The 13,142-nt window shown below is 44.8% G+C and overlaps 1 protein-coding gene across 1 annotated transcript in view; it reads right to left on the reverse strand.

Moving 5' to 3' along the window:
* Nucleotides 1-5,951: 5,951 nt before the first annotated feature.
* The window catches only part of CMTM8 (CKLF like MARVEL transmembrane domain containing 8), a 130,394-nt gene continuing 123,203 nt past the window's right edge, over nt 5,952-13,142 (reverse strand). Inside the window, exons 3-4 of the mRNA XM_050779415.1 lie at nt 8,280-8,396; nt 5,952-6,389 (exon numbers count right to left, since the gene is read on the reverse strand). Of these exons, the coding sequence (XP_050635372.1) occupies nt 6,306-6,389; nt 8,280-8,396 (201 nt within the window). The 3' untranslated portion in view covers nt 5,952-6,305. The remainder of the gene's footprint in view (nt 6,390-8,279; nt 8,397-13,142) is intronic.

Genomic DNA, 13,142 nt, shown 5'->3' on the forward strand with positions numbered 1-13,142 from the left:
CTCATTGTGGTTTTGATTGGACCACATTTGATATCTAAGTTCTTTTTCCTAAATGCCAAGAGTTTAGGTCTAGACCTCATTCCCAACGTTCTTTGGCACTTAATGCTCAACTTACCCAGAGAGAAAGAAGCCACCTCTCCAGTGGCTATTTGCCTTTACGACAACACAACATGGTGGAATTCTCCTAAGTCAAAATGGCTGGAGGCCAGATGGTTCGTGTTCCTCCTCCACACTCAGCTTTCCTATTGCAATGGCCAAAGACAGGTCACGCGGTGCTCCTTTGAGTACCCATCCTCCCAGCTCTTTCTCTTTCTAGGATTTTCCCATGCTATTGCCACCTTTAGCAATAACTTTAGGAAGGCCCGAGTCACTCTCAAATGGGCTCTCAAAATGTCCCTTTATGTACCCTTCTACTGCTAAATAGCACTGGTGCTAAAGGTGGCTCCTCTTATCATCACTACCATCTCTACAGGCCCCTGTGGTGACTTGCTTGAAAGCTGTTTGCCAGGATGTCCTGTGTAATGGTTACGATGCATGTTGTTGCAAGTAATGGAAATTAGTTTAAGTGGGTAGAAATGCTCATGTAATTGCAAAGTCAAAGCTTGGTAGCATTCAGGGCTGAACTGATTTAATGGTTCAATGATGTCATTGATGAAGTTTCTTAACACCTCTTTACTCTTCGTTACTGTTATCCTATGACTGACTCCCCCTTGTGGTCACAAAATATTTGCAAACGACTTTCTGGCTACGTATTTTCTCACCCAAGGAGAGGACTGTTGGTTCTAAGGGTTCCATCAAAAGAGCTGCAGGCCAGGCGCAGTGGCTCACATCTGTAATCCTAGCACTTCGGGAGGCAGAGGCAGGTGGATTGCTTGAGCCTGAGAGGTTGAGACCAGCCTGGACAACATGGCGAATCCCTGTTTCTACAGAAAATACAAAAATTAGCCAGGCGTGGTGACACATGCCTGTAGTCCCAGCTACTCGGGAAGCTGAGGTGGGAGGATCATCTGAGTCTAGGGAGGTCGAGGCTTCAATGAGCCGTGATTCTGCCACTGCACTCCAGCCTAGGTGACAGAGTGAGACCCCGTCTCAAAAGAAGAAGAAGAAAAAAAAGAGTAAGCACGGATTTAATAATTCCACACTGTATACAAAAATCAAAACATCACATTGTGGCCAGGCACAGCTCATGCCTATAATCCCAGCACTTTGGGTGGCTGAGGCACAAAGATCGTTTAAGCTCAGAGTTCGAGACCAGCCTGGGCAATGTAGTGACACCTCATGTCTACGAAAAAAATAAAAATTAACCAGGTGTGGTAGTAGACGACTGTGGTCCCAGTGGTCCCAGCTAGGCTGAGGTGAGAGGATTGCTTGAGCCCTGGAGGTCGAGGCTGCAGTGAGCCATTATTGTGCCACTGTACTCTGGGTAACAGAGTGAGACCCTGTCTTGAAAAATATAAATAAATAAATAAAAAAGAAAACCCCCCAAAGCCACATCACATTGTACCCACAAAATACATACAATTATTGTCAATTAAAACAAAACATTAAAAAAAATGAAGGAAAGGGAAATCATTTGTTGAGCACCAACTGTGTGCCAGGTGCTTTAAATACATAATACATTAACCCCAGCAGTTAATATGCTTGCTTTCCACACTTGCTAGCTAGATGACTTTTATAACATTTTATAAAATTGCTTAACCTCTTTGTACCTTAGTTTCCTCATCTGTAAAGTGAGGATAATCTAGTATCTACTGTGCAGGGTTCCCCTTCTGAGAGTTAAATGAGATAATAGATGGAAGGCCCTTTAGTACAGTGCCTGGCATAAAGGGTCAATGTATATTACGTAACACACACATACACAGCATGCCTCTTTCCCAGAACTCCCAAGCAAGCCCTGGGTCACATGACCATCTCTGAACCAATCACTGTGGCGGAGGGTGGTCTCATGCTGATGAGCTGAGGCAGAGCCGTAGGCTACATTCCTAGAGTGCTAATGGAATTAGCCTCTCACAAAACACTGGGGCTATAAGAGGGTGTTCTGGATACTGAATTAAAAACTAGGGCAGTTTGAGACTATGAGGAGGAAGAAAAGATGCTGGGGAGGCAGCCACAAGGTTCACTATGCCCTGGGTTCATTTAGCTATTCTGAATATTCTAGCAAAAACAATGCTGCCATAGATAGGAAAGTTTTCTCAAAACATATCTTCCAAATGGAATATCTTTTTAATCAACACCTTTCTTCCCACTTACCTTCCTAAGTTTCTGAAAAGTCATCACTCTGTGATGCCAAGCACTTTCTCCCAAACCCTATCTTCTTTTGTATTTACCAAAAACCCAAGTTTATATACTCCCCAACTTATAACAATATACATTATAATCTTCTCCATTATTCTAGGTCACCATCAACACTGGAAGTTATCTTACCTTCCTTCCCAGGTGTCTGCTTACAATTCACATTTGGCGGCAGATGTTGCCAGCAGAATGAATATTCATGTGCAGCCAAGTTAACAAGTGCTCAGGCTGCCACCTTTCAGAGTGTGTGGGCTTGTGTGTGTGTGCGCATCTGCTTGCATATATCATATGTCCAGATTTTTTTTTTCTGTGAAAATTTATCTTTTCAATTAAATTTCAATAAAACCAATTTTTTTCTGTGAAAACTCATCTTTTCAATCAAAATAATAATTGTCTAGAGGACAAAAATATGGACTTTAAGTTGATTTTCTACCCAGGGCTGCATCTTCAGTTAGCATTTCTAAATGTCTACCTTCTATTACAGAGATACTTCATGTATTTATAATCTTTTTTGTGCTGATGCCCTGAAGGGATTTTCCTGTGAAGGCAGCAACTTAAAAATAAAAAATAAATTACTGATATCGAACATCCTCTTCTCTAGATTTTCTTGTAGTTTTCAAAGGTTGGCCAAATATTTATCTTTTGGGAGAAGTAAGTTGGAAATAGCAATAAAGAGAGATTAATTGCCTAAAGCATTTTATTGATTTGCCATGAGTGGGTAAATATATCAAGTTAAAAACTCACTGTGCTCCACCAAAGAGGACATGAAGGTTTTGGAATGGCTGAGAGGTGAATGCAGATGGCGAGTGCAGATGGCAGAGATGAGTTTAAGTACCTTGTATACTATCCCTGTAATAATATTTTTCAAGCTCCCAGAAACCTATGCTTATGTTGACTGCATTGTGTGTGGCTTTGTTTTCTCTTGTTATTAGAAAAAAAAAATTAAAGCAAACCCAATACACAACTTACAGCTCCAATCTGAACAATGGAGAATCATTTTGTTGTCTAAAAACCTATACTTAAAGCTTATTCATGAACGAAGCCTCAGTATTCAAAAGATGAAATAATTATTTTTCAGCTAAAAATAAATGCTTTTTGGTGTTGTTTTAGTGAACTCTCAGGTAACATAAAGGATCATGCTTCTGAAAAAACACCAATAAAATAAGACAGCAAGTGCCTCTGCATGGACACAAACTAGGCATTGTTCTTTTGAAACAGATGCCTTGGTGCTACCAGTTCAAGAAAGAACTAAAATTACAGTCTACTTGGAGAACATTTCAAAGTGTGGTTTATAGCACTCTTCACCCCAGAAGTTACATTCTATAAATGTGGCCATCATTATAGAAATGACACACACATGCTTGCATGGAGCATAAAAGCACGCTTCTTTCTGTTTCCAGAAGCAGGCCTCTGTAAGTTACTGTTTTTCTGACTTTTATGGAGTGTTGTTTGCAACATAAAGTACTTGAAAAACCCACAGGGTATGTGAAAGGTGCACATGCTTTTGTGAGTGTGAGAGGGAGAGCTGGACGGAAAGGCAGAGCATGCCAACTGGGACTAGTTATTTCAGCTTTTCTGCAAAATCAGTGATGACGGCCGGGCGCGGTGGCTCACGCCTGTAATCCCAGCACTTCGGGAGGCCGAGGCGGGCGGATCACGAGGTCAGGAGATCGAGACCATCCTGGCGAACACGGTGAAACCCCGTCTCTACTGAAAACACAAAAAAATTAGTCGGGTGTGGGGCGGGCGCCTGTAGTCCCAGCTTCTAGGGAGGCTGAGGCAGGAGAATGGCATGAACCCAGGAAGCGGTGGAGCTTGCAGTGAGCGGAGATCGCGCCACTGCACTCCAGCCTGGGCGACAGAGTGAGACTCCTTCTCAAAAAAAAAAAAAAAAAAAAATCACTGATGACTGGGAATCAGCTCCCCAAAGATCACAGCACCAATTGCCTACAGGTCTGTGCTATGGAAGCTCCGCCTTCCATGGCTTGCTACATTTTGGGCACAGAGTGGCCTTGTGTGCCCGCCAACACCACCCGCTCACACACATCCATACCCTACACTCACCTCTCATTTTTGGAGCTCCCCTCCCCACTACCTCTTTGTGGGGGCCTAGTCCACAACCCCAGAACATTCTTCATTGGTACTTTCAAAGGTCTGTGGTGGGTATGACTAGACACTGAAGAAATCTCAACTCTCCTGTGTAGGGGTAATCAGAGCTTGGATACAGAATTAGAATCAGAAAAAGAGAACCAGCACAAACAGAAAAAAACAGCACTGCTAAACAGGTGAGAGACCAAGAGGCAGAGGCCATGGGAGTCATATCAACAGAGTGCACAGCTTCAGCTTTGTGCATTCTCATCAGCTACACGAACGTTTCTGTGGTTTTTTGTTTTTCAAAAGCTCATATTGAAAAGTCATCCAAGATACACTGCTGTACTAACAAGAACCGTCCTACCTAAAAACACTTCCTCTAAGTACATACTGCCTTGCTGAGTTCTTCTCCTTACCTGATAATATCTAATAATGATGTTGTTATAATATTTTTGCACTGAAGATTTGGCATATTGAAACCTTTTGGTCCAGCAGTGTCTTATTATTATTTATTTATTTATTTATTTTTGAGACAGGGCCTTAATCTGTTGCTCAGACTGGAGTGCAGTGGCATGATCACGGCTCGCTGCAACCTCTGCCTCCCAGGTCCAAGGGATCCTCCTATCTCAGACTTCTAAGTAGCTGGGACCACAGGGGTGCACCACCATGCCCGGCTTATGTTTTGTATTTTTGATACAGATGGAGTTTTGCCATATTGTCCAAGCTGGTCTCGAACCCTGACCTCAAGTGATTCACCCACCTCAGGCTCCCGAAGTACTGCGATTATAGGCATGACCCACCATGCCTGGCCCAGCCCAGTAGTTTTCACAAAAGATAGTACACGTGTTACTGTGGTCAGCAATTTTTTTTTTTTTTTTTTTTTAGACACAGTCTCGCTCTGTCACCGGGCTGGAGTACAGTGGTACGATCTTGGCTCACTGCAACTTCTGCCTCCTAGGTTCAAGCGATTCTCCTGCCTCAGCCTCCCAAGTAGCTGGGACTACAGGCGCCCACCACCACGCTCAGCTAATTTCTGTATTTTTAGTAGAGACGGGGTTTCACCATGTTGGCCAGGCAGGTCTCCATCTCCTGACCTTGTGATCTGCCCACCCTGGCCTCCCAAAGTGCTGGGATTACAGGCATGAGCCACGGCGCCCAGCCAGCAAGATAATTTTAAGATATATTCAATAAATTCAGATATTTATCCTTTTAATGGTTATATATTTTTTTCTAATGCATATTAGAAAAAACATCACAAGCACGTCAGTCACTGCACTTAGTAGCATAGCTTCCCATGAGCTTATCACTGATGTCCAAGGCCAGGTCTGAATAGGTGCTTTCTGGGGCAACCTGTTAGCATATGAAAATCATGAACACTGATCGATGATCCCCAGAACTGGGGAGATGAATCTCCTGCCTGTTTGCCCTGGGACTATGGATAAGTGTCTCCTGACAATATCATGCCATGCAGCCCTGTGGAGAGGGAGACTTCCCAGCCTCCTGCCAGCCTTGACAGCCTAGCCTCCGGCTTCAACAGTAGGTCTCCTTTCTCCAATCAAACACATTAGTTGGGATTTTGCAACATTTAATCAAAAAAGAATCTGGCATCTTAAAAGTTAGGTTTACAAACTTGATACATTCTCGATATTAGCAATTTATCTATTTAAACATTGTCTAAGAAAATACCATCTATGAAGACATTAATACATTAATAAGATATTTAAGAGTTCATTATAAGCTACAACACTGTGCAAATAAGTATCCAGTTTAATTGTAACAAACCACAATTTGTGAGCAAATTTAAGAATATAAAAAACATTAATTAGTTAAATACAATTCTCTGGGAATATACATTATACCTACAGCTGTTTTTACAGTGACAGTCTTCCTTTTTTTTCCCTTTTAATTATCAAAATGGTAAATCACTGTATGGTCCTGGATCTCCATGCTATAAAACTGAAATATGTATTTCCAGCGTAGCAGATGGTGACCAGGAAGGCAAAGAACTGGAGAAAACAAAGCATAATAGAAGTGGGGTTTAGGGCACATCCTAATTAGCAAAAGTTATCATTTCACCTCCATTGAATCATGCACTCACTACCTTCTCTTGATACCAGGCTTTGTCATCTAAAACTACTTTATTGGTTCAATTACTATCCTTCTCAAATGATTTCTGGCTATGCTGCTTTTATTTTAGAGAACATCTGAAAGCCTGTAGTTTTGCTCAAATAACCTCAGGGAGTTCACTTAGGAGTGAATGCACCGGCAGTGCATCTGAGAAAAGTATATCATTTCTAATTTAGCACAGACAACCTAGGTCCAGGGTACAATCTGGGATTGCTACAGTGTCAGTTCACATAAATGAGTGGAGTGGGCCAGAGTCAGCAATGAGCCCACATGGTGTGTGTGGTGTGAACAGGGAGGAGGAAATGCAGGCCCTTCTGAATTAATGGGGCAGCGTCCACCCGGTTCTAGTCCACTCTTGCTATGTGTTAACTTGAGCCCAGTCTTGACGAAGCTTGTGATTTTTAATGTCACCGGCATCCATGTGCTCTACTTTTATTTTATTTTGTTTTTTTGAGAGGGAGTTTTGCTCTTGTTGCCCAGGCTGGAGTGCAATGGCGTGATCTCGGCTCACTGCAACCTCTGCCTCCTGGGTTCAAGTGATTCTCCTGCCTCAGCCTCCCAAGTAGCTGGGATTACAGGTGCCCACCACCACCCCCGGCTCATTTTTTTGTATTTTTAGTAGAGATGGGGTTTCACCATGTTGGCCAGACTGGCCTCGAACTCCTGACCTCAGGTGATCCACCCGCCTAGGCCTCCCAAAGTGCTGGGATTACAGGCATGTGCCACTGTGCCCGACCAATCTACTTTTAAATAGAGATCTTCAAATAGAAATAAAAGTAAAGAATATGATGAACCCCCATGTACCATCAATCAGCTTTGACATAATCATTCTGGCATTTCTGTCTAACTGCCTCCCCTCCTCTGATAGGCTTCTTTTGGAGATGGGCTATTTTAAGGCCAATCTCAGAGAGATTCTTAATACCAGTATTTTCTTTTTAATTAGAAAAATAATATACACTTATGGTTTAAAAATGCAAACAGAAGTATATAAATTAAAAAGTAAGGTCAGGTGCGGTGGCTCACTCCTGTAATTCCAGCACTTTGGGAGGCCAAGGCTGGAAGATCACTTGAGCCCAGATCCAGACCAGCCTGTGCAACACAGCGAGACTTAGTCTCTATAGAAAGTTAAAACATTAGTTGGGCATGGTGGTGCAGATTCTAGTCCCAGCTATTCAGGAGGCTGAGGCAGGAGGATGGCTCAAGCCGAGGAGTTCCAGGTTGCAGTGACCTATAATTATGCCACTGCACTCCAGCCTGGGTGATGGAGCAAGACCCCTTCTCTAAAAAAAAAAAAAAAAAAAGAAAAGTAGAAGTTCCTCGTCCCACTCCCCTCATTTCCCAATCCCATTCTCTAGAAGGAACCTCTACTGGTATATATTTTTCTAGGCATTCTCAATGCATAAACAAATGTTTTCACTTAAAAAAATAAACTAAATGGAATCATATTCTGTTCATTTTCTGCAACCTTCCCCCACTTAATAAATTATAGGCAGTAGAATTATTCTTAGCATGCTTTAAACAGTTTTTCTCCCTTGAATCCTTATCTTGTTCCAGTCATTCAGCATTCACTCAAGCATCTCCCAGCCTTTTCCCACTTCAGGCCAGGAGGGCCCCTGCCAGTTTTAGATATTTTCAAACCAATAAGCCAATTGCTAATTTGTCACTACTGCAAGCGCTGCTTTTTCCTGTAGATGACTCTGTCCTCCCCAGCCCCAAGCAAGCCTTGGAGAGGGAAGAGGAGGATCATGTGGGGAGGGAGGGCTACTCACCGATGAGGCCGCCCAGCTGTTGAAGTTGTGACTGTCCCTCTCAGGGGAGACGGAAGATGCATCTACAACAGCAGCAGAGAGGTACAAGACGAAGGCACTGCCGTTAAAGCACAGGCCCTGGGGGGACACAGGGGCAGAGTGTTTAGGGAGAGGGGAGGGTCTGCACATCTCTGGACTTCAGAAGTGACCAGGGCTGTACCTCTGGTGAGGGAAGGGGCCCAAGTGGGACACCTGTGGGAGGGTGGGAGACAAGGCGGTGGGAAGGCAGCTCTCAGGGCCTTGGGGAGGCAGCAAGTGCGAGAGGAGAGGGTTTTACGGCAGCTCATACCAGATGCCACCCCCTGCCCCCACAAGACACTGAGACTGCATGCCACCCCTTCAGTCATTTTGCTTCTTCGGTTTGCTCCTGAGCCTCATCTCATCCAGATGTCAGCCGAGCTGACACTGTCTGAGGATGGCAGGCAACAGTGGCGCCCACTCAGTGGGCTCAGCCTCAGCCCCTGGCCCTCAGCAGCAGTTGTGGTCCTTGCATGTGTCCCTGACATAGAGGTGCAATAGAGTGCCCCCCAAAACAGACCCAGCTGACTCCCTAACCTCCTGTTCCAAACAGGGAGGGATATTTAAGTGAGCTTCTCTGTCCTAGCTGTAAGTTCTTAAAAAGGCGGTTATAGACACTATTACAGCCCTTTGGGAGCTAACGTCACCCTTGGCTTCACCTTATTTTTTCCTATTTTTAGAGAAGATATGTAAGTCCCGGTAGGTATTTGGTTTTCAGTTATGTCTAAACTCTAAGAAACCATGCTCTGAACCATGCAAAGCTGGGTCCTGCCTGAACAGGGGAGGGGCGGTGGTGAGGTGAAACCAGAGCAGAAACCAACTGGGGAGGAAGGGGGATGCCTCTCAAGGAGCGGGCCCTCTGCGGTCTAACATCTTTCCCTCGGTAACTTGGAGACAGAGGAAGGGGTAGGGGAAAGGGAGGAAGCAATCTTTTTCTTCTCAGAGAAAAAAAAGGTACATAGAATTTTCCCACTGCAGGCCCTAGCATTGTGGCAGAGGTTGGATGTCCTTGTCACCACCTCCACCTGTGCTCACATTGTCCCCGGGTCAGGGCACTTCACCTTTAAGATAAGGGCTTCATCACAGTCAGACCCAGGGTCAGGCTGCCGAAACTGTCCCCTAAGAAGCCCTGGTCTCACTGAATGACTCATTAGGATTGTTGGTTGTTTTTTTGTTTACTTTTTGGTCTAGAAACACATCTGTGCATTCACACAGAAGCTCTTACTGGTATTTTTTCCACCTTATCACCTCTTAGAATATAGAGTTACGCACATTTAGTACTTGCCAAGCCATTTAGTCTTGTCTCGTCACTAATACTTCATAATTTAACTTTTTCCCTAGTGATGGGCATTTCAATGTTGCTAATTTTTCCAGGATTACAAATGCTACTGCAGTGAACATCTTTGAGGATGTGTTTCAGGGCTGTCATGCATGTCTAGTTCTTTATACAAGGAAAGAATGAGAATGAATGAAAGAGAATTCAGGGAAAGCTCAGCCTGGCCAGAACTGCCCTGATGTCCTGGGCCTTGTGCATGAACCCATGTGGATGAGAGGGGCAGAGGGGAGATGGGGGAAAGAAAGACTCTCTGAGTCTAGGACCTGTGAACATGCAATGACCCCATCTCTCAGTAAGGATGGCCCATTTTTCTGAACTCTAGAGAAAAAACAAACTGCTATTTCCCTTGGAAAGAAATGGGGAAGGGGAAGAAGGTTGGTAGAGACGTAAGTAGAAGGCAGGGGCATTCTCCCGCTATGCACCCCCCATGCTGGGGGCTCTGCCAGGTTATTAGAAGCCTCTCTCAGGCACTATCCCACAGTACCTAACTTTGTGACTTCCCTAGTCTTGTTTAACACTCCCAAAAGTAAACATGTCCAGGGGAATGCCTGGGTTGGAGGAAATGTAGTGAAAATAAGTGGAGAGATGAAAGAAAAGAGAAGAATAAAGAAACCAGGATCATCATAAAGGTTAAAAAAAGAAATCTGGGCTACAGAAGTGAAGGAGGGATACGTGAAGCTTCAGAGGGCTCTAGAATGTCACTGAGCTTCATAGAAACATGAGGTCTTGTTGCTATAGAGAAATAGGCCCTGGATCAGAGAGTCTTCAAGTTGAAAAACCTTATAGCTCCTCCAACTGAAATGCCAGTTCCCTGGGCCATGGTGAAAGACAGCTACAAGGACAATATAGTAACTTAAAATTTCCACCGGGTGCAGTGGCTCACACCTGTAATCCCAGCACTTTGGAAGGCTGAGGCGAGTGGATCACCCGAGAGGTCAGGAGTTTGAGACCAGCCTGGCCAACAGGGTGATGCGCCATCTGTACTAAATATACAAAAATTAGCTGAGCGTAGTGACAGCCACCTGTAATCCCACCTACTCGGGAGACTGAGTCTTGAGAATCACTTGAACCTGGGAGGGGACGTTGCAGTGAGCCCAGATCATGCCACTGCATTCCAGCCTAGGTGACAGAGTGAGACTCCGTCTCAAAAACAAAAACAAACAAACAAAAAACCCAAAAGGTTTCCAACTTCTTTTTTTGGAGGAAGGGAGGAGAGAGAAGTCTATTGTTTTCTGAAAGCCAATCCCTCCTTGGTATAAAAATGTTCTCTCTCTTTTTTTTTAATTCCTCAAATACTGGCTTATTTTTACCCAGCTACGCATAGTACTTGTGGACATATTAAGATAAATCTCAGGTCTCAAGATAATGGAAAGAAGCCCTGAGATAATATACAGTTAGTAAGTTTGGCTGTGGTGACATGGCCCAAGATGGTGGCTTAGGAAAGAGAGTTCACTCCTATCTAAGGCGTAGGCAACCAGAGCTGCTCCGGCAGCCTCAGGGTGACAGGGACACAGGCTCCATCCGCAATACTTGGTCATCTCTAGGGTCTCACCATTCTCCACATGGCCCGGGAGGTGTCCCACTACCACTGCAGAATCCCAGCGGCTAGGAAGCGGGGGTGGGGGAGGAGAAAAGCAGTAGCCTCACTTTAGGGCCATGAAGCTTCACACATCACTGCTGCTAACATCCTCTCAGCTGGAACTCAGTCCCAGGGCCCACCCAGTGGCAGAGTGGCCAAGGCTCAATGGAAACTTCTATTACTACAGAAGAAAACGGATACTGGGGGATAATGAGCAGCTCCTGTCCCTGTTGTTACATCTAATCAGACAGCTAAGAAGGCAAGATTTTCAGGCATCTGATATTGGGTCCTCAAGAGTTTAAAGACATAGCTACCTAGGTTCACCATCTGGCATACCCAAACTGCCGAAAATTTAAGTGAACAGTTGGGAAGGATGGCTCCCCTGGAGCTTCACCTGCCTTTCTTTTCAGCATTTATTTAAATATCCCTTTTATTAGTATAATCAGCATTGTACACATCTTTTCCATCAGAGTCCATTTCTTTTCTCTCTTTTTTTTTTTTGAGACAGAATCTCACTCTGTCACCTAGGCTGACTGCAGTAGCGTGATCTTGGCTCACTGCAACCTCTGCCTCTTGGGTTCAAGTGATTCTCGTGCCTCGGCCTCCCGGGTAGCTGGGACTACAGGCGCGTGCCACCACACCCAGCTAATTTCTTGTATTTTTAGTAGAGATGGGGTTTCACCGGGTTAACCAAGATGGTCTCAATCTCCTGACCTCATGATCTGCCTGCTTCGGCCTCCCAAAGTGCTTGGATTACAGGCGTGAGCCACCGCGCCCAGCCTAATTTTTATTTTTAGTAGAGACAGGTCTTGCTATGTTGCCCAGGCTGGTCTTGAACTCCTGGGCGTAAGTGATCCTCCTGCCTTGGCATCTCAAAGTGCTGGGATTACAAGGCGTGGGCCACTGCACCTGGCCCAGAGTTCACTTCTTAAGGGTGGTAGGGATGTCCTCTTCAGCTGCGGCTTGCTTTTCTGGCCCTCTAGTCCCTATTACCACACATTAGTGGAAGAGACACTCATGCTTGACAGAAAATTGGGTCTGGGCAAAGGCTGAGAAAAAGGTATAGGCTGATGCTGGATAAGAATCCCCTTTTCCCTCCCCACCTTGTCTACAACCAGCTAGTAAAGGAACTCAGTGCTACTAAAAGTGCAGGAGTGGTATCAGCACTATCCGGAAATCTGTCAGAAAAGCATGTTCTCAGGCCCTACCCCAGACACACTGATTCAGGTCTGTTGGGAATCTCCATGTAGGTTTCATCTAAAAAGCTGTATTTTGAATCCACAACCAAAAAAGAAAGAAGGAAGATATAATAAGCAACTAGAAGAAGGGCTGCTGGATCCAGGAGATGGGCCAGTAGCGCTCATAGCTATGTGGCTTTGGGCAAATAACCTCTTTAGCTGTTTCATCGGTGGCAGAGCTGCTGGCTGTCCGCGGCTATGTTTCTCTCTTTTTATTTGGTAACGGAGTTTCCAGCTGAGCACATGGCCACCTAAAAATTCCACCTTCCAGCCTCCTTTGGAAGGAGATGTGGTCAGGTGACCCCGTTTAGGCTAACAGAATGTGAGCAGATGTAACATGTGCAACGTCAACACTATGCCTTAAAGGGAAGAAGTGTGCCCTCCATTGCCCACTTTTTACCTTCCCAACCCCTGACTAGGATGTAGATGTGGTGGCAGGTGCTGAAGCTGCCACCTTGGACCACAGGCCAACTGTGAAAGATGGCAGAGATGCAAGAAAGGAGGAACCCGGGGCACGGGTAATCTTATAGAACGGGTGACTTACCTCGGGACTATCACAGGAGAGAGAAATAAGTTTTAAACCAATGCTATTTTGGACCTCTCTTATAGGGATTAAACCTTCCATCAAACTGATTGTACTCCATTTACAAAAT

Source organism: Macaca thibetana, chromosome 2 (genome assembly GCF_024542745.1).
Source record: "Macaca thibetana thibetana isolate TM-01 chromosome 2, ASM2454274v1, whole genome shotgun sequence".
NCBI classification, from domain to species: Eukaryota; Metazoa; Chordata; class Mammalia; order Primates; family Cercopithecidae; genus Macaca; species Macaca thibetana.